This window comes from Culex quinquefasciatus, chromosome 2 (assembly GCF_015732765.1).
Source record: "Culex quinquefasciatus strain JHB chromosome 2, VPISU_Cqui_1.0_pri_paternal, whole genome shotgun sequence".
NCBI lineage: Eukaryota > Metazoa > Arthropoda > Insecta > Diptera > Culicidae > Culex > Culex quinquefasciatus.
Genome location: NC_051862.1, coordinates 5,489,590 through 5,512,546, shown reverse-complemented (window position 1 = coordinate 5,512,546; position 22,957 = coordinate 5,489,590). Strand labels below are relative to the sequence as shown.

The 22,957-nt window shown below is 35.5% G+C and overlaps 1 protein-coding gene across 4 annotated transcripts in view; it reads left to right on the top strand.

Annotated features, from left to right (window-relative positions):
• The window catches only part of LOC6051685, a 505,391-nt gene that overhangs the window by 384,767 nt on the left and 97,667 nt on the right, over positions 1-22,957 (top strand). For all 4 annotated transcript variants that reach the window (XM_038251263.1, XM_038251264.1, XM_038251265.1 and 1 more), the window contains one exon: positions 15,911-16,329. In XM_038251263.1, the coding sequence (XP_038107191.1) occupies positions 15,921-16,329 (409 nt within the window). In that variant the 5' untranslated portion in view covers positions 15,911-15,920. The remainder of the gene's footprint in view (positions 1-15,910; positions 16,330-22,957) is intronic.

Sequence of the window (22,957 nt, the reverse complement as noted above, 5' to 3'; positions counted from 1 at the left end):
AACATTTTTATTTTTAAAACCGCTGTATCTTCCCACGGATTGGACATAGGACAATGGTCAATATGGAGACTTTTATGTAAAATTGTCTGGAGAATCGACTCTCGAGTTTGGTTTTTGAAAATTTTGACGTTTAGAGCACTTTTCAAAAAAACAGTTTCAGTAAATGATTTTTGTATTTTTTTTAGGAGAGCCATACCATCCTGCATTTTTCGTCAGTCTTTTGATAACATTTAAGGCTATTTCCTCAAAAATTTTGAACGAAAAAAAATCGTAACATCACCTTTAAATTTGAGTTTTAGACTTAAAAACCAAAAAATCTCATTGATGTGGCGTGTATTTTTGTTTCAGTGTATTTTTTCAGAAAGCCCGTCAAATTTCCTACAAGTTTGTCTTTGACCACTTTTTGATACGACGCAACGGCTTCGAGATACAGTAATTTTCAAAATACAAAATACAAAAATATTTAAACACCTTACGCCCTCCTCAAATGTTATTTTCGAGTACTATTGGCTTCATATACACAAAAACGGCTTATATAGGCCTAGGATAACATGTCTACCACAATTCATTGAAATCGGAGAGGGTCGGGTACAAAAGTACCAGAAAAATTCCTGATTTGAGCTGGAATTGCTCTATGATAACATAAACGGTTATTAAACTCTTATGCAAAAAAAGATTTTTCAAGAAGATTCCATAACAATTTCTGTCATTTTAACAGTATTTGTTTTTGAAATGGCATGAATTTTGTTATTACCGTCTGCCCGGGTCAACATTTGTTTGTATGACCAGTTTGACATATTTAGCGATGTGTTCACTACATTTGATATTGGATGGTTTGAAACAGGGTTCTCAGGGAGCCATCTCATCATAAAATTAAAAAGTATAAAATTCTGTTGAGCCGGGACCGTGGTGTAGGGGTAAGCGTGATTGCCTCTCACCCAGTCGGCCTGGGTTCGATCCCAGACGGTCCCGGTGGCATTTTTCGAGACGAGATTTTTCTGATCACGCCTTCCGTCGGAAGGGAAGTAAATGTTGGCCCCGGACTAACCTAAAAAAGGTTAGGTCGTTAGCTCAGTCCAGGTGTAGGAGTCGTCTCCCTGGGTCCTGTATCGGTGGAGTCGCTGGTAGGCAGTTGGACTAACAATCCAAAGGTCGTCAGTTCGAATCCCGGGGTGGATGGAAGCTTAGGTGTAAAAAGAGGTTTGCAATTGCCTCAACAATCAAGCCTTCGGACACCTAGTTTCGAGTAGGAATCTCGCAATCGAGAACGCCAAGGCAATGCTGTAGAGCGAATAATTTGATTTTTTTTTTTTGATTCTGTTAAGGACATTTTCTTGATCAATGAGAATTAAAAAAATAGTAACATGCTCTCGAACGGTTTTATAACATAAAATAAACCAAGCACTTTGTCAGATCATAAATGAGACATCATGCAGGTGATCAAGACCACTTTTGCTCATTTATCAAAGTGACTTATCTAGCATAAGATACAATATCATAATATTTTTGGGTATCTTTCATCAATTTAATTTATGAAACAAAATCATGGCTGTCTTAGTCACACCTCCCCTACTCTGACAAAAAAATTTCAAGAAAACTTAAACAAGTAAAATATTTTTATTTCTCGAAGCCGTTTTTGATCGGTTTCCAATCCAAAACTTGGTATTTTTCGTCTGCGTGCCCTCCTTTTTTCCATACTCAAAATTAATATTACTTTGTTTTGTTTTAAATAATTTTGAAAATTAATTCTGGAAAGCAGGAAATGTGTAAAAATAAAAAATAAAAAAATCGTATGAATTCAGGAAAAGCAATTTTCCCGATCATCAGCAATTGTCTTAAAAAGTCGTTTGTTAAATTGGATAAAATCTTGTGAGGGTTTCAAATCTTCTCCAAAAAAAAACATCTTTAGTTCTTCCATATAAATCTACATACAATTGTGTCAACTGTCTATTTAAGTATCAACTGTCTATTTAAGTAAACGGTGTCATCAATTTTTTTTTTCTAATTGACTATGCATCTTCAGCAAAATTCCTCAGGTATTGTTGAGAATTCTACACAGAAAAAAAAATCATGGTAATATTACATCTGGGAAGGGGCACATCTTTTATGTCAGAAAAAAGGTGTAATTTTACCTCTGGAAATGTGTAATTTTACCACTTTACTGGTGTAATGTCACTTTTTCAGTCTAAATTGAGGTAAAATTACATCATAAAAGAGGTAATATTCAACCTTCCAAAATTACAGCTTCCAAATTAACATTATTTTTTTCTGTGTAGGAAATGAAGTTATAGTCTAAAAAATACAAATTTTCACATATTCATCTTTTTATGGTTCTGATTATTGAGATTGTCATCTTTAGAGATCTGAAGCCAAATTTGAAAAGGATGCATAAGCCTTTGGGTCATACATAAATGCTGAAATTTGTATGACTCAATTTCATCCGCAGACTTAATAGCACCATTGATGACGGTATGAATAATTTGTGGAATAATCATATTGAGAACAGAATCATATTGCACCATCATATTGCTACCTCACCTCCGAATTTTCGGTCATCATCCCGGGGGCAAGGGGGTGCCGAAACCAACCCACGGCTGACAGCGCCCGTGCCCCGGTTCCTGGCCTTGCCGCCCAAGAACCAGCCGCCAACATCTCTGACATATTGTAATATATTGAATAAATCGAAGGAAAGTTTATTCGATTTTTTTTTATAATTTTAACTGCACTTAAATTTTCCCGTTTTATCAATCAAATTACTGACTTTTTCCCGATTTTTTTTATGTCAGTTAAAAGCCATTTTTTGCCTTCCTCACCTTACTGAGGAAAGGCTATAAAATCACTCGAAAAATGAACTTATTAATTCGACCTCGTAGACCCACCTTCACGTAAACATATCGACTCAGAATCATGTTCTGAGCAAATGTCTGTGTGGATGTGTGTAGGTGGGTGGACAAAAAATTGTCACTCGATAATCTCCGGACTGGATGAACGGATTTTGACCGTATAAGTCTCATTCGATCCGTCTTGGGGTCTCATAGGTCCCTATTTAAAATCAGCAAGTTTAGTTAAGTATTTCAAAAATTATGCTGAAAAGACGATTTTGTCGTATGTCCGGAAGATTGTAAAAATGGTGTTCTTTGCAAGAAAGGTATTAAAGAGGCCTTTTCAATGAGCCTAAAACATGGAAGATCTGACAACCCTATCAAAAGTTATTAGCACTTAAGTGTTATTTATACACTTTTTGGAGGCCGGATCTCAGATATTTCCATGAAAATGATGTCCGGGTCCCTTATGCAACCCGTCGTTAGTTAGATAATTGAAAGAACTTTCAAATGAGCCTATAACATCGAAGATCTGACATTTCTATCGAAAGTTATTAGCGCTTAAGTGTTTTCATACAATTTGTAGAGGCTGGATCTCAGATATTTGTATGAAGATGTTGTCCGGATCCGTTATCCTACCCATGATAAGTGGTAAGAATAACTGAGTTAAATTCATATAACACTGAAAGAGCAGATGTTGCCATTTTGGATAAAATTTCTTCATAAATGTGAGGAAGGCACCAAAATCACCTAAAGGTGGATCAAGTAACGTTTTTAATATGCATTGAAATTTAACAAAAAAAAATCTGGTCTATTTGTTATGCGGCTAATGTTAAATGTAATACAAATCCATGCAAAAAGCAAAACTGAGGGTCAGCAATTGAAGAATCATCATCAAAATAAGTTCTTTTGACGCTGCTGACTGTTATCAATCATCAATTCAGTACCCAAAAGAACTTTAAAGAAATTATTAATGTTATAAAATGAATCAACAAATGCTTATACACAAAAAACGGCATAAGTTTGGAAGCATAAATAAACACAAAAATCACACAGAGTTTAAAGAAATTGAACATAAGAAGGCCATTGCAAATATTTTTTGAAGTTAAGGGTGAACTAAAAAAAAGATATTTCAAGACATTTTTGACTGTCTGCTCAGGGATGGCAATAACAAAATTCATACCTTCAATAACAAATACTGTTAAAATAAAAGATTATGGAATCTTCTTGAAAAAACCATTTTTGCATAAGAGTCTAATAACAGTTTATATTTTCATAGGGACCATCCACAAACCACGTGCACACTTTTTTGGAAATCCCTCCCCCTCGTAGATAATTGTCCATATAAAAAAAATCATTTTTTTATATGCAGCGTGGACAATCGCCGAATGATAGTTTTCAAAATATCTTACATGAAATAATAAATAAAATTATATAAATCAAGAAACATTGTTTGCGAATCTACAATACATTGCCCCTGAATAAATCTTCCTCTAGCAAGATCAAGGACGATGATACTCCACAAAACAAGTCGTTCTACCGTCTTCCCGGTAACCACACAAGGGCTATCACATTCCGGAGCCAATCCAAACCAGACCGGAGAATTTCCAAGCCTCCGTCCATGCAGATTCCTACGCCGAAGACGAGACGACGACGCCAGCTCCAAGTCGATTCTCTTTGCTTGGAATTTACTGCGGCTATCGGGTTTTGATTTATGGTATCAAGTATCCCAAACATGAAGGTACTAATTAGGTTTGCTCGAGGCTAATGAATGGATGGCCTCTGGTTGTGTGGAAAATCCGATCAGGAAACGGAGAGGTAGCACTTTGTGTCGACCGTAATCGAACCATGTCGATCTCATAAAAATGTGTCATACACGGAAAAAACAGTGGAAGTAATTCTATGACCACATGAAGACCTCGGAAGCGAAGCGTGCCGACAGTGTCCGCGGAATAACAATGGGATTAGAAATGTCCTTTTCCAGTTGGTTTTACTGAGTATTGTCATTCCGGGGGGGATGGGAAAATCCGAATCGAGGTCAGCCCAAATGTAGCCCATTTTCATAATTGCGAGTATGTCACTGGCTTTAGGAGGGACCAGTCTGCAATATTAATTTAGACTGGAACCAACCCCCAACTACTGGTAGCTCTCCCCTAAGCAACGCAGAAGCTGACCATCCCCTCATCGAAATCATTACAGACCGTTTCCATGCCCACTGCATATCGCAGACAATAATACCAGTCGTAGTACTACAGCACACGACCAGCCAGAATTGTTCGAGGGCGGTCCAGCATCATTGTTTTGATCATTTATCTCCGCTCGGGATTCATTGGAAGCAAATGGAGGAAAAACAAGTCCTTTATTAGCTTCGTACCAGCCCCATTTTCCGCAAAAAGCCGTCGACGACCGACCCAGTAATCAGAACAAAAGTAGCGAGGAAATGTTTCCCCGGAAAAGAATGTACCTCTGAATCCATCTAATGAGAAATACGCAGCGTGCATTCTTGCTTCACCAGGTCGGAGAAAGCCTGCGGGAAATTTTCCGTGAAATCCGTCGCCGGAAGAGCTTGGTAACACAATAGCCGGGATGTTCGTTGAAGTCTGTGTGTTTCGCGTTGTTACAAGGAAAAATGTGATTTTTTGTCGCGAGATTTTGATTTTTTTTAGAATAAGGCGTGAAATGAATTTATAAATTCAACAGCAGATTACATATTTGAACAGAAACAACTAGTCCTATACGAAAGTCGACCTCTATCTAATCATTATCTCTAATACTATACCAAACGGTTTTCGAACTAACTTCCAGCACCCCCCCCCAGGACTTTGTAATCTCATCGTCCACTGGGATACATAATATCATCACCACTTGAAAATTACAGGATACAGTGTGTCATTTCCTGAGTGACGTTACCACCCTGCTCAAGGACACCCATTTCCATATGTGTCACTGGCAGTGTGTCATCCTTTTTGCGTATGTGTGTCTGCGTGTCTAATCAGTGATTTATAGGCACCACCATCCCAACGCTCGGTGTGCGAGATTTTTGCTTATCTTCCGTAACGCGCTCCGGAATCTGTGAGCGATGATCGCACGCGGATAAATTTAATTAGTTTGATTGATTTTTCGCCTTCGTCATGCGTGTTCCGGAACCTTCTATACCTGGTAGCACGGGCTAATTGAATGATAAATATCTCATTGAATATGGTACGACTGGAGCCTAAATCGGATGGAAAAGGCGCCATGTTATGCGGCCAAACGACGTGAAAGGAGTTCCCCCACCATTCGAGTAAGAAGGTACCTTTTCGGGACGAAAGGCCATTATGCGGTTATGATTGTGTTGTTGTTGTTGGATGTGAATGGAACTAATTGGATTAGCGGTATGAATTAGTCATTTATGAATGGATCCAAATATGGCAGGTGGAGCACGTGGCGAAATGGGCACGTTTTATGAGCGGAAGGCTTATTGAATACTGCTTTCGAAATTGCTTCATAAAGGATGATTCTTTGTGTTGTGGTTTTATTTGAGGAAGTAAAATTGTTTGTGTATGGGAATATTACGACCTTCATTAAAATCTGGAGGGGAATCCCATGGATTATAGGATTTTAGTCTATTTGATAAACTTTGGGCAGACTTAATATAGTTAATGAAAAAAAAATGAACATTCCTCAATGATTTTCCTGAAATTATTTTTTTTTTCAATAAACGCTGTTCTAAAAGTTTTTTTGAAATATGTAAACCAACTCTAAAGATATCAGAAAAAGATGATTACTCGATCAACTAGAGAAAAATATGATACGTAGATATTTCACTAATATTCAAAAGAACTTTCAAAACAACCCAATCTTGCTAAACATTATTATGAATGCCGGAAATTGCATTTTAAACTGTTTTAGTTGAATATAAGAGTGACAAGAAAAATTGAAAATGACATATGCTTGCAACATCATGTAATTAGTAGGCTTTGCTTCAGAATTCTGAGATATTTTGAAAATTGGCACTTTTTTTCTCACTAAAACTCAAATATCTCGGCTCTGGAGTGTCGAAATTGCATTTTCTCAGAGGGAAAAATGTTCACCATGGAATTTCCTACAAGATGCATGTGTTGGTTTTACTGAGAAAAATAGACTACCCAAAATTAAATGAGCATTTCTGAAAAAAGTTTTGAAAAAATGTGATTTTTTTGACATAAATCCACCTGGGAAGGTCCAAAAACTTAAATTTTGGTCCAATATTGATAGTGCTTCTTAATCTCTAGATAAAAACCTATCGTTTGAAGATAATACACACCTGATCGCATCAGTTTTTGTATTGATTCTAAGCGTTTTTAGAAAATTTGTTCAAAAAAATGACTTTTTTCAGTAAATCGACTAGGGGGTGTGAGAAAGTATTTTATTATTTTTTCTTGTCTAAGAAAACATTGTTTCTAACATCATAATCTATCACTTAAGAAGTGAGCACCTGAAATTCCTCGACATGACCTCAAAATGGGACAGGCTACTATGCACATTTTCTGATGACACATGCAAACAATTTAAAATTTTACAGAAATCTAGTAGGGGAAAGTGGGGCAAGTGTAACAAGCTAAGGAAATGCTCGTTATAACCCATCAAAAACGTTGAAAATCTGTCGGATTTTTTTTATAATCATCTTATTCCAGGTCTTGACTAAGACTTTGATAGAAGAAGTTTTTAAAAAATCCTGTTTTTTAATGTAAAAAATTGATTAAAAAAAAAAAAATGATTTTCCGTACGTTCTTCTCAACTAGTGGGGCAAGACGAACAACCCGTTTGGGCAAGAGGAACAATGCATGAAATAACATGTTAATTTGCTAACAATTGAACTGTTATCACTTAGGTACATCAGATTAGAATGTATTTGAAACGTTTCTTTAATTTTAAGATTAATTAATAATATTTTACTAAAAAATTGATCGTTTATACAAAATCAAATTATTACTTAGATGAAAAAAAGGAAATTTTCATAATATCACTATATTTTGTACGGATTTTTTTTTATCAATTGTTTATCAGTTTTTAAGTACTTTTATGTATTTATTTCCCAATAAAATATGATGTTGCAGCAATTCGTATTTTTTCCATAATAAAAATCCATATGGTACACTTGCCCCACCTGGACAAGGTTTTTTAAAAGCACTCAACAAAAATAGCCAAAAGTTAAATCATACTTTATAATAGGTGCAAGTCATTGGTAGGGACACTACTGATCTAGGAAAAATAGCATTTTGATAAAATGAGCCTTAAATCGAACCCTAAGCCTTATTTTGTACTTTCCAAATATTATAAGAAAACAAAGGTTTTGAAAAAAACTTCATTAAATCTCATGCCCCGTGGCGTTTACGTCGTTTTGGCGGTTATGTGGTAGTAGAATCAGCTAATTGCATTGCTAGCAACAATTCCTTATACTGGAAATAATCAAAATTGTAAAAATTACGGCCGTACGAGCGATTGTTCCTCTTGCCCCATATGGTCGTCTTGCCCCACCTTCCCCTACTACCTTTTGTTCGGAATAAAGCGTCAAATTTCCTGGGGTTACAAATTTCCCAGGAAACGGGAAATTTTCAACATATTTCCCGAGAACTCCCCGGAAATTTGAAATTTAACGAAAATTATTCTGATCCTATTTTTGATTAATATTTTGCAACAACATTTTGAAAACAGCAACTTTAATGGCCAAAATGAGTGTGAGAATCAATTAATGGTTTCACTGCTTGTAAAAATTCATGCAACTTTGAGAAAATATTTAAATTTTAGAATTTATTATAAGGTCATACAAAATAAAAAAAATTATAAGTATTTTCTAATGAGAAGTATTTTTTATCAAAGTGTTTGGACAATGAAAATCTATGCTCCACAATAAACTTGTCTAAACTAAACTTGTCTCAGTGACTATAAAGTTGAAATCTGGAGTCCAATAAAACTAATTTCCAGTTTTTGCTTTTTGAGTGTTTTTGAAACCGCCTTAAGTCAGAAGTTTTTAAAAAACACCCAAAAAGACCTTTTCAATACAAACTCCAGAAACGAAAAAAAAGAAAAAAACAAGCAGAAATCATGTTTTTATGGCAAATAACTTTCAATTCAATTCAATTTGATCAAGGTAAACAAATACCAATTTTGATCTTGGCCGGAACAGGTTAATATCTTATTCCAAATTGCATAACAAAAAAATTCGTTAAAATGGATTGTCGAAAATAAAACATTTCATTCATTCCGTAATAACGTAATTTTTGTTGCCAAACATATAAGCAAACAATATTCCTAGTTGTGAATGCCTCAGAAATAAATATTATCTGAACTAAACCATGACATGAAATTTAAAGACAAGCTGATTAGTTCAATATGAACAGTAGATTGAAATGAATAAAATCAAATTAGGTTCTTTAATTATTATTTTTTGTATAGTTTCAAAACATTGCTGCCAAAAAAGTAGGAAAATGCATACTTTCGCTTGTATTTCGGGAACTCCCGGGAAATTTACAAAATTCCCGGGAAACGGAAAATATATTGAAAAATAACCCTGTAACGTTAGAAAAAACACGGAATTTTGAAATTAAATGGTTTGTTCTAAATGAAAAAATGACCCTTCTGGGTCAATGTAGATTCGATTTTTTTAACAGAATTTTTAAATCTTTTTAGTGTTTTTTTTTCGATGAAAAATACGTTTTTTCGGAATTCTGAGTACGCAATTAAATCTGGCGTACAATTTTACATAAAAGTCCCTTTGACACCAAATTTCTATCTCATCACCCTTTCAGGCTGCAAATTATTGAAATTTTCCATGCTCAAAAATAAAAGGGGTCGTACCGCCCCTCCGTCACGAGATATCAAAAAACGGAACTCGGATTCATGAACCGAAAATATGGTAAAATGATTAACAAAATATGACCCTGAGCAAAACCATATAAAAGCACTCCTCCAAGCTGTATGTCCCCGTAATTCCGGTCCAGATTCCATTTTCTTTATTCCCATTCGAGTAATGAATTCTTCCCCTCGCACGGTATTATCATTCCAATTCGGCCATAAATCAAAGCCGCCGACTAATCTGATCTTGCCGTATATTAAGAAATTATTCCCTCACTCCGTCCCCTCGCGCAATTCCACCATCGCGCGAAAAACAGCGAAGCGCCATAAGCTTCCCCCTGGTGGCCAGTTGGCCATTATCCACCCGGACAATTTATGACCGTAACATGTACAATATAACCTCCCACGGTTTCCTCCCGTCCTTTGCGCGCGAAAAACGATTGGCCCAGATTTCTTTTAATACCACCAACAGAAGCAGCAGCAGTAGCGGGAAGGCTTCGCGTGGACAACGGTGAAAATTACCTGTAATTTTCCGGAAAATATGATTTAATATCAAACGAAGTTGGGAGGGGGGGAAAAAGGGAAAATCGCTTCCGGAACCTCCGCACGCCACCTTTACAATTGTGGTGGATGTAAAAGGTTGATTGTTCTTTTACTTTTCAAAGGAAATCAAATTTGTTAAGTGTTCATTGGAAATGTTAAATTGATACTGTATTTGTGTTTTGTTAAATCGGATGGTTTTCAACCAGCTTGATAATTCCCCAAAGGCCAGTAGTAATGGCGCAAAAAGAAAACTCTTTTTCCTGCCATCAACGAACCGTTCAATATACCCGGTGGACTTTAATTTCTTTTCGTTCTGAATCGGTAATGCCACCAAGGCCCCCGGTCCGATGATTTATGTCCATGTCCAGGCGGAAGGGCATCCTCAGGGTTCCCCAATGGCTAGTGTTTATACTTTGTGGTAGGGTGGTCATGATCAAAACAAAGTTTGTTTTTAAGATTATAAGACTTGTTGAATTTGTTGATTTTGAAAGTTTGTCTAAATCTAAATGATATTAAAATTGATTCAACCTAAAATTGATGAATAAACAATACAAGATTTTCTTAAATGAACCACCCTACCCTTTCACTCACACAAATGCATTATACATGGGTATCAAACGGTCAACCGTCACCGGGGTCGCACCGGGGAGACGAGGGAAAAAGTGTCGAAAGCCGTTTATCGAGCTAATAATTCTCGAAAGTCATTTTTCATAGCACTCTGAGGTCCAGCAGCAGTCGAAGGACCTCCCCTCCCCCACTAGGGTGGTGCAGAGTGAGGAAGGTAATGCTTCCCGTAGCTTTTTGTTTTTTTTTCTCTCTCTCTCTTCTTTCTCTCCTTTTCTTTCCATCCATCCGTGCCACTAACATAATAACCAATCATAAAAAAGTGTTGGTGGAGGTGGGGGGGAAGAAGTGGGGTTGGTAATGGGTTCGGTCGCTTTTGATATTAAATGATTGCGTACATTTCCACCGATCGGTCGTTTGGCCCGGTTGGTCGGACGGATTTATGGGTGGCGATTGCTAATTTTGTTCGCTGGAAAATTATGTTATGGGGTGCGAACGGACGTTGACGATGGGATGGGCGACGACGACGTCGATCAATAAATACTAAAGTGCGAACGGCCTTCGGAGCGCGCTTCCGTTTGTAATTTGGAGTGGTTTCGAACCGCCGCGTAATGCTTTGAGGTTTCATATATCATCAAACGGTTAATCATCGGAATTAAATTAACAGCACTAAGCCAGAATCATTGAAAACGTGAAGAATGAAAGGTGTCATACCGCTCCACTGTCACGGTATATCCAAAAATTGGTCCTCGGATTCGTGGTCGGGGCCAAACATTACCCTTTAGAGCAGCGGCTCCCATCCTGGGGTACAAATACCTCTAGGGGTACCACGAGCGGCCTCAGGGGGTACCGGTAGACAAATCCCGTGAAGGCGGAAATCTAATCAATTGAGATTAAACACAACAAACGAATAAGAACCAAAAAATGAACGCAACATTATTTTTTTTCAACACAGTACTTTATTCTCATTGTTTTCGCCAATCGAATTTTATTTAATTTTTTAGTTTGTATGAAGTTGTCCATCGATTTCATATGCCCAAATGAGTTATTTTGCATTATTGATTAATCCATTAAATTGGGGCTGTCCATTCACAAGTTCTATGCTGCCCATGTTCGCATAAATGTCCCATATATAAAAACAGCAAGCTGAGAAAAACGCATTTGAAGTTTGTCCCACATATAAGGCTACGTGTCAAGTTTTCGTGAAAAAACTGGATTTCCTCCTGATTTCTAGAACAAAGTACTGGATGTTATATACTTTTCTGAAAGAGCACACGATTTTGAACCAAACTGCATCATTAACTCAGAAACAATGAAAATGCATATGGGACATTTATGCGATCATGGGCAGTATGAAAGTTTTTGAAAATCTGTATCTTAAGATGACATTTTCTGATCGCCAATCTTTGGCAAATTTTATTTCAAGTTTTTGTCCACCGATTATTCAAAACTATTCGATTTTTTCAGGAATGAAAATAATTGAATTTTTAAATATATAATAGCTTAAACTTGAAAACGGTGATCACTTTATAATGTTTCACAAGTACTTTTTGATAGCAATTATGACAACAATCCGTCCCCCAAGCAATATTGATCATCGGGTTAGTTTTCAAAAGGTCGTAAGCGCCAGTTGTCCAAAATTGAGTTTTTGGCACGGTTGCACTCTTCTAACGCTCTACTAATGATCTACTCGAGCAGAATTTCCAAAAAATAAATTTAAACAAAAATATCGCCTGCATATAAAAGGTCGAATGTGCTTTTCATACGGAGAAGTCACATACGTCCTTGGTGATGCAAGGTCGTAAGTACTGATAATTTCAAAAATGTACTTACGCTCATAGAAAAAGGACGTAAGTTCAGTTTTAATTGCTTTATGATTATGCGCACATGAGATTTTACGAAAAAAGATGAATATTTGTTATCCCGTTAAAAACATTGCGCTGATTAAATGACTTAAAGGATGCGCGAAGAATATTTTCCAATTTGCCAGCCAGCAAAACCCAGTTTCAGTCATTTATTCCGGAAGAGACTGCTAGCTTCCCCCAAAATCATCATTTTGTGTGGCAGCCTAAACCAACACAAAATCAAGTTGCATAATCTGTTCAGGAACAAGCGATAATGACCGCATCCATCTTATCACGCATAAACGCCCTCTCAAAACTCCAGTAACCCCGAGTTCTTCAAGGTCCTATAGACCACTGCTGAAGAAAAGATAAACAAATCAGTGGTAATTCGCCATTTTGTTCGTGCTCTCAGCTAGCGTATGAGCCAACGCGAGAGAGGGAGAATAAAATCTGTCAGTTGGACCTTTCTCCCTGCGATGTTTTCTCCCAATCTCCTCCAAAAACACAAAACATCGACTGCCCTCTTTGCGGGGGGTGTTGAAACGATGTTCAAAATAATAATGTTTGATTTAAATGTGGTTTAGTCATAAAATAAATAAATTTTGCCAATGGTCGTATTGTCATCCTTACAAAAAAAAAATCCCAAGTACAGGGACGTATGAAACAATTTGCTCATGTAAAAGGTCGAATCAACCTGGTGTGGTAAAACAAGGCTAAAACACACATTAATTGTTAACAATTTTAATTCACTTGATATGGCAACCATAGCTAATAGTCAAAGCAATGATTTTGACTAAAAATATGCCCTTGAAACCCACTTACATATTAATAAGAATTAAAATAATGGTCGAAAACTTGTCACGTCAAACAGGAAGTATCCAAATTTAAAGAGCTTAGATTTGGAACAAATTTGGCATGGGAGTTCCTAGGCCAAAATAATTAGACCCGTATTATTTTGGCCAAGCAATAGGGTGGTCCAAAAAATAGCATTTTGCACCGATTTTCGCAAAAACAGAATTTAAAAAAATCATATCTCCGGATCGACTGAACCAATTTCAGAGCGCCATGAGCAGGATTCGGAGATATATTATTTTCACCATAAAAAGTGGGGCGAAAGCACAGGAAATGTCAAAAACGGGAAAAATCTACTTTTTTCACAAAAACTGAGAAAACTCGAAAATTTCAGCATACAAAAATGCTAACCACCAGACCATCGAGGCTTAGTTGACTAGAAGGATTAAGAATGCTATAAGAATCCAAGAAATTGATTGGACTGAGAACCTAAGAACAGACAACGCAATATTGAATGCAAAGTTGAATTCAAGAACTTACTCGGTTGTAACTCGTGAGGCGGATATTGAACTTTCAACACGACCAGAATTCAAAGCTTTCAAGATGAATCTAAGTACATACGAAGAATTAAAAGACTATACATAACTTTGACCTGCCACATCACTTACCACGGTGAATCCTGGCTTCACACTCACTTACTAACCCCCTCAAATCTCACGTGATATTTTGTCGAAGACGCAGCCGATTTAGCGGTCTTCATCACTCAAGTATTCGGACTAAAATTCTCATCCACTTCCCCGTGTCTTACCACTGGTCGTGGCTGGCGCTGTGATTGAGCATGATAAGGACATTTGAAGGTTGCGAAGTGGTGTTGATTGGTTGCTACTCTTCATCTGTGGTCCACGGAGCAATTCTTGGGGGTCCTGGTCAATAACAGAGTAGCAACTACGAATAGACACCAATGCTTTGCTATGCTAAAGTCAAACTTATCAATCGGTTAAAATGGAGCAAAATAATGATTTTTTGAAAAAGTGGTTTTTGTGAAAATCGACGCAAATTACCATTTTTCGGACCACCCTAACACGATGTAGGTCACCCTAATGGCTGAACACTCAAGTTTTTAGACAAATCAAAGCACTTTCACATGAACATATCAAGTTTTGGGGTTTTCCAAAATCCAAAATGACTGTGTGTTGAAACATTAAGCGCCGTACGGTTTATGCAATCTTTTTTAAATATTTAATTTTTATTATTGAGATATGCAACATTTTTTAATTTTTCGAATTACTTTGCTGATTAGACAAAGCGATGCTTATTTCCAGTTTATTTGATGATCTTTTGTTGTAACTTATTGTATTTTACAGTCCAGACTCGATTCTTCGGATAATTGAAACTTTGGATGATCGAACCAAGAAAAAAACATTTTTTTCGCTTTCTTATATTAGGTTGTTAAGCTTAAGTATGATGAAGTACTACTCAAATTTGATTAAAATTAGGTCGCAGAACTCGAAATTGATGTAAAAAGTAAAATAAAATTTAAAACGGAAAAAAAGTTTTGTTCATGACTCGATTATCCGGAGTCCCATAGAAACCTTCGGATAATCGAACTTCGAATAATCGAAACTTCGGATAATCGAGGCTTCGGATAATCGAGTCTGAACTGTTATTCATAGAAAATATAAAATACAATTAATATTTTATATTTATGTTAATGTTAATTTATTTTAATTAAAAAACAGTTAAATCAAAAAATCTTTTCGATTTTTTTTTCTGGATTATTAGGTTAAGACTGCTTCTTGATTTATTACGGATGGGGAGACAAAAACTTTAAATAAAATTTGTTAAGGACTGTCAAAGTATCATGAATTTATAAGCAAGAAGCCATGCATTTTCGATACTTTAAAGCATTAGTTCTGGTTGGTCTTAATTTGATTACAAACTTTGTTGATATAGCAAATCTTACAATTTGTTTTTGTTTTGGTATATTGATTAACCAATTATATTTTAGTATTTTTGCAACTTTTATTTCTGTGAATATCTAAAAGTTTTGCAAAAACTCAAGCTATTTGTCACATACACTCCTATTTGTTTATACACATAATAAGTTTAAGGGTTTTTTGATTTTGAAGTTCAAGGGTTACTGAATTAAACGTTCTTTTTTATCATTTAATATGAGTTTGAAAGTTTTTTTATCTGAAAATCGGAAATTTTCAGTTTAATCATTTCCATAAGCATTTAAAATTTATGACACTTTGTAAATTTATAACTCTATAAACAACAGTCATCGTATCTTTAAATAAAAAAAAAAAAACAATTTGGATCAAATTTTACTAGATTTTTCTAGATATCACATAAAATTAATGTTTACAAAGCTAGACAAAAAAATGTCCCGGATTTTTGGGCAAATTCTGAAGGAATGGGCGGCGTCAACATTGAAAAATATTTGCAACGGTCTTACTAAATAAAATGAAACATTCATATATATTACACCCAACTAATATCCTACCTTCTCCATTTTTATTCTTGCAGAGATTCTCGGATGGATGAGTGGAAATACTTGATAGCGCTGCTACTGGCGCTCTTAAGCTTCCGACTCCCGGCGGTAGACTCGACCAGTGGCACCAGCAATGGCGGCAGCCCCAGTTCCGGGGGAACCTCCACCCGAACCGCCCGGGAGCGTTCCGGTGGCCAGGCGATAGCCTCCCTGTCATCGGCGTCGATTGCGGCTCTGCAGGCCGCACGAAACAGCAACAATGCCGCGTTGGCAGCTGCTGCGGCGGCTTCGGCGACCACGGTCACTGCGTCCTCGGCTGTTGGGGGCGTGGGTGGCCAACGGTGCAGTTTGGCCCAGTTCCGGTGCGCCAACGGGACGTGCATCTCGGCGGCCAAGTACTGCGACGGAATCGTCGACTGTCTGGATAAGAGTGACGAGCCGAAGCTGTGTACAGGTGAGTGTGGGGGTTGGATTAGGTTGAGTTCAATCTGTGATCGCTCTGTGGATTGTGGCCATGTGTGATGGTGATGGAACTGCTGGTGACCTGGAGTTTGGCATCATTGCGTGGGTTAGAATTTCTGTGAGTTTTGCTTTTTTATGACTTGCGATATTAGATACGTGCTTGAATGTGTAGCAGAAGGGGGATGTTCAAAAAAAATATATATATTTGCAGCGCACGGTTTTTCAGAAATAAAAAAGTAAATTTAATTTTGACAATAATTTTATTTGGTATCAATTTTAACTTAAAAAAAATTGAACGTCCCCGTCATACTGTCACACACAAACATAACCGAGTGGGGGACCCCACAACCCAAACATTTATGATGATGCTTCACCACGTGCCCGCGATCCATCCATGCCATGGTTTCGGCGGTGGTATCCAAAGTTTAGTACTTTACCACGTGCCCCAACCCACGTGGCGGTGGTGATCCACAAAAGTCAGAATTAAGGCACCATCATTGACAAACTCAAAAAAGAAGATGATGACGAACGAAGAAGACGGAGAATCCTCTGCAGTGGGATGTTAGTACGGGATGTGAGGGTTGGTGGGTGGGTGGAAGGATATTGAGCCCCATCTTCATCGTCACACACACGAGTGTCATGTTTTCGGGGACAGGATATTAGCTGTATAATTTATGGTCACCGGGACACACTCTCGCACACATTGCCTGGAAAATGGTCTGTGGCGGAGATCGGGGCCAAAAATATGAACCATGTTGCGATGGCGAGTGCGTGCGTGCGTTCGAGCCCCTTTTGTGGAGGAGTAGGTATTAGTATGTGACTCGGAGTGGGACCATAAGCTCGGAAATTTATGGACAATTGAATGCGAATTTGGGCCTCACTTTGATATACCTTGATGATTTTTGCGACCGGCGTGGGAATGCGGAGTTTTATCTATATTTTCGAGGGTTCTTTGGGTTGAAATTTTAGGAAGATTGCGATGAGGGTTTTTTCATGGTTAAAATCCAAATGTCTTCGAAATTCAGTGATCTGAATCCAATTTGAATTGATTTTTTGGATTTTTTTAAGCGAGTTCAGATTAAAAAAAAAGGCAAAACGGGTTGAGCTCACTAAAAATAATATATGATAGAAATTTAATTTAATAACTTATTACCTTCATGAATAAATTACCGAATAAATTTTACATTTTTGCAATCCACTGTAAATTTTCTGCAGCAATTTTTCAAGTGATACTTAAAAAAAATATTTCTTTGTTTTAAGTTTTTCTCTACAACTTCGCAATTGTTTTCTGCGATTTTTAAATTTTCGTTTTTAGATTTGAATGAATCTTTGTCCATGCAATTCCTATGTCAAAAAAAGCAAGCAATACAAGTCTCCATACAATTTTGGGGGCTGATCATACAAAATGGTTGTGTAAATGTATAAATTTCTGGATCTTGGTTATGATTAGGACTTCAAATCAAATCAAATTTGCAACCTAAATGTATTTTACAATTTTGTTGATAAATTTACCGTTTTTAAGATACAGCTACTTCTTTTATTTTTTTTTTTTGCCTTAAAAAAATACATTTTGAAAAAAGCACCCCTAGATTTAAATATTAAGAAAAGCTGAGAAAATTTCCTACAGGTCTCAATAAACTAATTGGTCTGAAATTTTCAACTCACCATATTTTGCAAATTATTCTTCCAACTCTCAATGTATAAAATTGAACCTTTTTTTAAATCATAATATTCTAAAATGTTTCCTTTGATTTCCATCTAATTTATTTATTTCTTATTATGTTTGTTGAATTCAAAATTTAACAAGATTTATCAGTTTTGCCCTGCCAAAATAAATAATAAAACTGAACTTAAATTGTTTCTGACATTTTGAAGTAATTAAAAATTTTCATAAAAATTTTATCTCCCCATTAAAAAATTACATTAAATATCAAAAATCAAAAGCATCGTCTACAACAAAATGCTCATTATTTATTCATTAGGTTCAAAAAACCAAGGTTGTTAATCGTTAAACTTATTTTCGATAATTTAATCGTCTAACGACAACGATAATGATTATTGTTATCGTCGAAACGATAACGATAATTTATCGTTATTTTTGTTTCGATAATTCTACCGTCAATGTCTTATCGCAGGTAATGGTCGATAACTCATTTTTTAAATCATTCTTAAATTGACCTAATTCAACCACAGCATGTTGAATTTTCAATGCTTCCACTAAGAATATAGTTTTTGAAAATGTAGAAAGTTTCAAAGTAGAAAAACTCAAAATTGTTCACAAAATACCGTTATTTTTGGAAAGTACTCAAATTTTCATGATTCGCAACATATGTATCAATCGAAGCGTTTTTTCGCTGTAATAGAGTTGTTTGGAAAATACTAAAAAAAAATCACAAAATACTGTATTTTTTTAAAACAGTCAAATTTTCGAAAAAAAAAATACGGGTATCAATCGAAACAAAAGTTGTGAATCCTTTCTCGCTATATTTTTTTTTGGAAAATACTATAATTTTCGTAAAAACCCGTATTTTTTTGTAAATACTCAATTTAAAAAAAAAAGCATTGTGGGAATCAAACGAAGTGGTATTTGGTATGTTTCTTTGCTTTAATAAAGTTGTTTGGATAATACACAAAAAATACTAAACACTGTTTTTTCTATTGAAAATACTCAAATTATCGAAATTTAATTGTGTATTAAACGAAGCGAAATGTTGTATGATTTTTCACTTTATTAAAGTTTTTTTTTATGTTGACATGCTTTAAAGTTTACAAAATACTTTATTTTTCGAAAATGCTTAAATTTTCAAAATTCGCAAGGGATGCTTCGTACCAAACCCATATTGCAAATTATTAAAATTTGAGTTAAAAAAACTGAATTTTGTGAAAATTTTAGTTTTGAACAAAAAAAAAAATACCCCAATAAAGTAAAACTGCATACACAATTTTGGAAAATACGGTATTTTGTGACTGAAAATATGATTTAATTTATTCTTAGCTATTAAAAATTGCTAATCAATGATTTCGATGCATATAACATTCAATGGAATTTTTTATCCTTTCCAACAGCTTCTTTCAATTAGTATATTCTATATCCTGATATTTCCTACCAAGATTCCTGTAATATCGACTTTGAGTACATTGACCTAACCAACTTTGTTAGGCGATCATTTAAAACAAATTTTCATGTAAAAAAAATCCGAGCAATGTCTTAAAACTAAACTTAATATTTTTTATAAATAGCTTTAAAAAATTTTGATGAAAAAACTTCAAAAGAATAAAAATATAAAAATTAAAAAATTGCATCAAACTTTAGAAATAGAAACCAAAATTCTTAGAACTTGAAATTATTTTTGCATGAAGAGTAACAATCATTTTCCTACCTTTCACGTTATTTGATAACTTAAGGATTCCGATTCATTTCTTTTTTATGATTTGAGTAATTCTTATTTATTTATTTTCCTTATTAATCTACATTTATTAAGTTGTAAAGTTTGTTAGCCTTTCAATTCAACTACTTATAAATCTGTACAACAAATATTTCGCTCTTCAATTGAAAAGTTACTTATTTCACATATAATAGCTAAGTGGAAACATCATTTGTTAAATTTCATTATTTCTAAGCAATAACATGAAAAATATCAAATTTAACGGAAATTGTCAAGTTTTAAGCACTCCGCAAAATTGTTGAAATTCACTTACCATTCTTATGAGTGATTGAGGTACGTAAATAAATCCAAATTTGATTCATTTCAATCCTAATTCCAAGCATTCTCATTAGCTCTAATATTTCTAATGTAATCAAATTGTTGACCCTTTTGCTTTTTTGTTCAAATCTTGTTTTTTTGCGACGCATCCGCAATCTACCACATTTTTCCACCTAGAATAACGTGATAAACCGTTAGCTGATTTAACTTTCTAGACTTGATTTTTTCTTTGTTTTCCAACAAAATAAATGTCCTACTCCTCCACACAAGACCCATCATAAAACAGTCGTCTTTCTCCGACTGCCGGAGAAATATCGTGCATATTCAAAATTAATATTCAGCAGCCGTAATTCTTTGGATTATTTTTTTCTGCTCTCAATCCCTCTCGCACTCAGACTTCCCACAAAGAAGTTCTGCATACTTTGAGGGGTATTTTAGAAGAGTCCTTTTCGGTCTAGAAAACTCAAATCTCAGCCGAGTGAGTTACGTCCTTTCAGAATCTTACTCGCGTTCCACTAACAAACACACTTCGTGTGGTGGCTTTGACTTTTTATTTTCCCCCGGCCAGTCGAGGGAGGATGTTCAGTTTTTGTTTTCTGTCCCTAACGAGGATCTATCGTGCTGTTTTTTCGTTTTTTTTTTCTCGGAGTTCATCCAAAACTGCCCAATTTGTGGGAAAATATTCTTTCCAAGAGGAGGTTGGGTGGATTAGGGGGGAAGGTTAGTCACGCCAGCAATCCGATTTTCTTCGCATGCATTTTTTATGAATTTAAATTGACTCGAAGAGGAAGATTTCCATGTCGTGGAGATTTAATAATGCTGAAGTTATTATTTGGGCCAGGCAGCAGATAATTCCTCTTGGCTTCGTTCGTTCGACCAAATTATGTTTGTTAGTGTCTTTTTGTGCCTTCTGATGAGAAAGAATATAGAATTTTGCTTTGAACAAGAAAAACTCGTGGCAAGAAAAATGCTCAACGAAGCAGAAGGGACTCTTTCCCATATAATAATTAAATTCTATTGGATTCATAAATTTGGATCAATATAGTGTAGGGAGGGGCAAATTGTTCCCAATTTTTTCGCCGTCACAATAATACCACAGTCAGTGCGAAACTGCCACTCTAAGTCTTGATTTGTTAGCCGGGGGAAAAGCTGTCCTAAGCTTTACAAATTGGATGAGGGTTATTAAAACTGACAGTGGTTTTATGACCCCAAACCGTGTCCAATTCAATTAGTGTTTTATTTTTGCTGGTGACTTTTGAAAGCAAACCCGCAAGTTTGTTGGAATAAATTGACGTGAAGAGAGTTTCCAGCAAATTTCGTTCCAATGTTGGCAGGCGATGATACAGTCGGGAAGATTTGTCGATGGAAACTGTTGGTGAGATTTCAAAGATCATCGAGGGTTGTGTCAATAATCTTTGGTAGCTTCTGAAGTTGATATATTTTGGAGTAATTTGGCAAAAAATGATCCGAATTTTTCAAATTTATATGAATAAGTTAAAAATCACAAATTTCAACAAGATATCTTACAATCTGAAAATTTCATGATCAAAATCTGTCAAAATAGCCCAATTCCGAACATCGACCCTAACTTTAGGATAAACCCGTCCACAGCGCTCCAAATTGAAACTGAAACAAACCCCGCTGAACCGAACTGATCCGGTGTCACACGAGCAAACGACCAGCAGAACCAACCGAAAGCAGAAAGTGTGACACACGGACAGCTCGGAGAAACTTTTATTCCCCCTGGCAGCTAGCGAAAGAAGGAAAAGCTCACATGTGTCACTCAGAAAAGGAATAAAAAGAAAAATAAAAGATGAAGAAGGTAGCGACCCGCTTATCAAGCTCACGATTTCTGTTTAGTTTCACCACCCTCTTCGAATGTGGGTGGTTTGTGGGGGGTGGGGACGAAGGACTCTCTACTTTTTTTATTGTTTCTCAACCTGGCTTTGGTAAATACACTGTGAAAAGTAAATTTGAAGTATCACTTTTTGAAATTATAACAGGTCTTTCGAAAAACAAAACGAAAAAAATGTTTAATGTAAAAACTTAACTTTATTTTTGTAAAGTGTTCAACCAGGAAAAGAAGCGATGAGATATAAATAAAAAACGGTTCGTAGAGGAAAGAAAGACTACCACGCGAGCGGGTCAGAATTGATTCTGTTTGCAGATGTATTGAAAGTTGTTGGGTCTGAGTGGAGTAATATATCTTTCCTAAGCAAACGATGGAAAAGTTTATTTTTATGGTATTGTTTCCCATTCAGATGGATGAGATACACATTTGAAAGATTTTTTTTTAAATAATTGTTGTATCAACAGTTTGCTCCTTCTTCGTTTGTTCATTTTGGTTTTTTGTCATTAGTTACAATATTTTTAAAATTTTCTGAACACAATTTTGAGGATAACGATTTATTCAAAACATTAAAATTTCACTTGAATGTTTTGGAAATCATCTGTAAATGTATTCAAATAAATTTTAAATGACGCAATTATTACTTAAAATCGGCCTTGACAAACTTTTCCCGATTTAAAAAAAAAATTGTTATGAGGACGTTTTGATTCAGCCATGTTTTTAATTTTCGAAATCTTTGAAAAGTTTGCAATAGAACTCATATTTTTTTAACAAAATTAAATTCAATTTGAAAAATACTTTTGTGACATTTTTGGACAATGTTTACTTTGAAATGCCTTGAAAATTTGCAATCAGTTTTGATAAATGGCACAGTTTTCGTGACATGGATGCTTTAAATTTGATTTTAACAAAAAAAAGTCAGTATTGATTTTTTGTAAAGTGCCCATGGGACCATTTTTCAATGAAGTAATTTCGAAAGGTTGAGGAAATTTCCTAAAATTTTTAATTGAAAAATTGCTCAGATACAGCGGATAAGAGAAACCCCAAAAAGTAAAATTTAAGTTTCC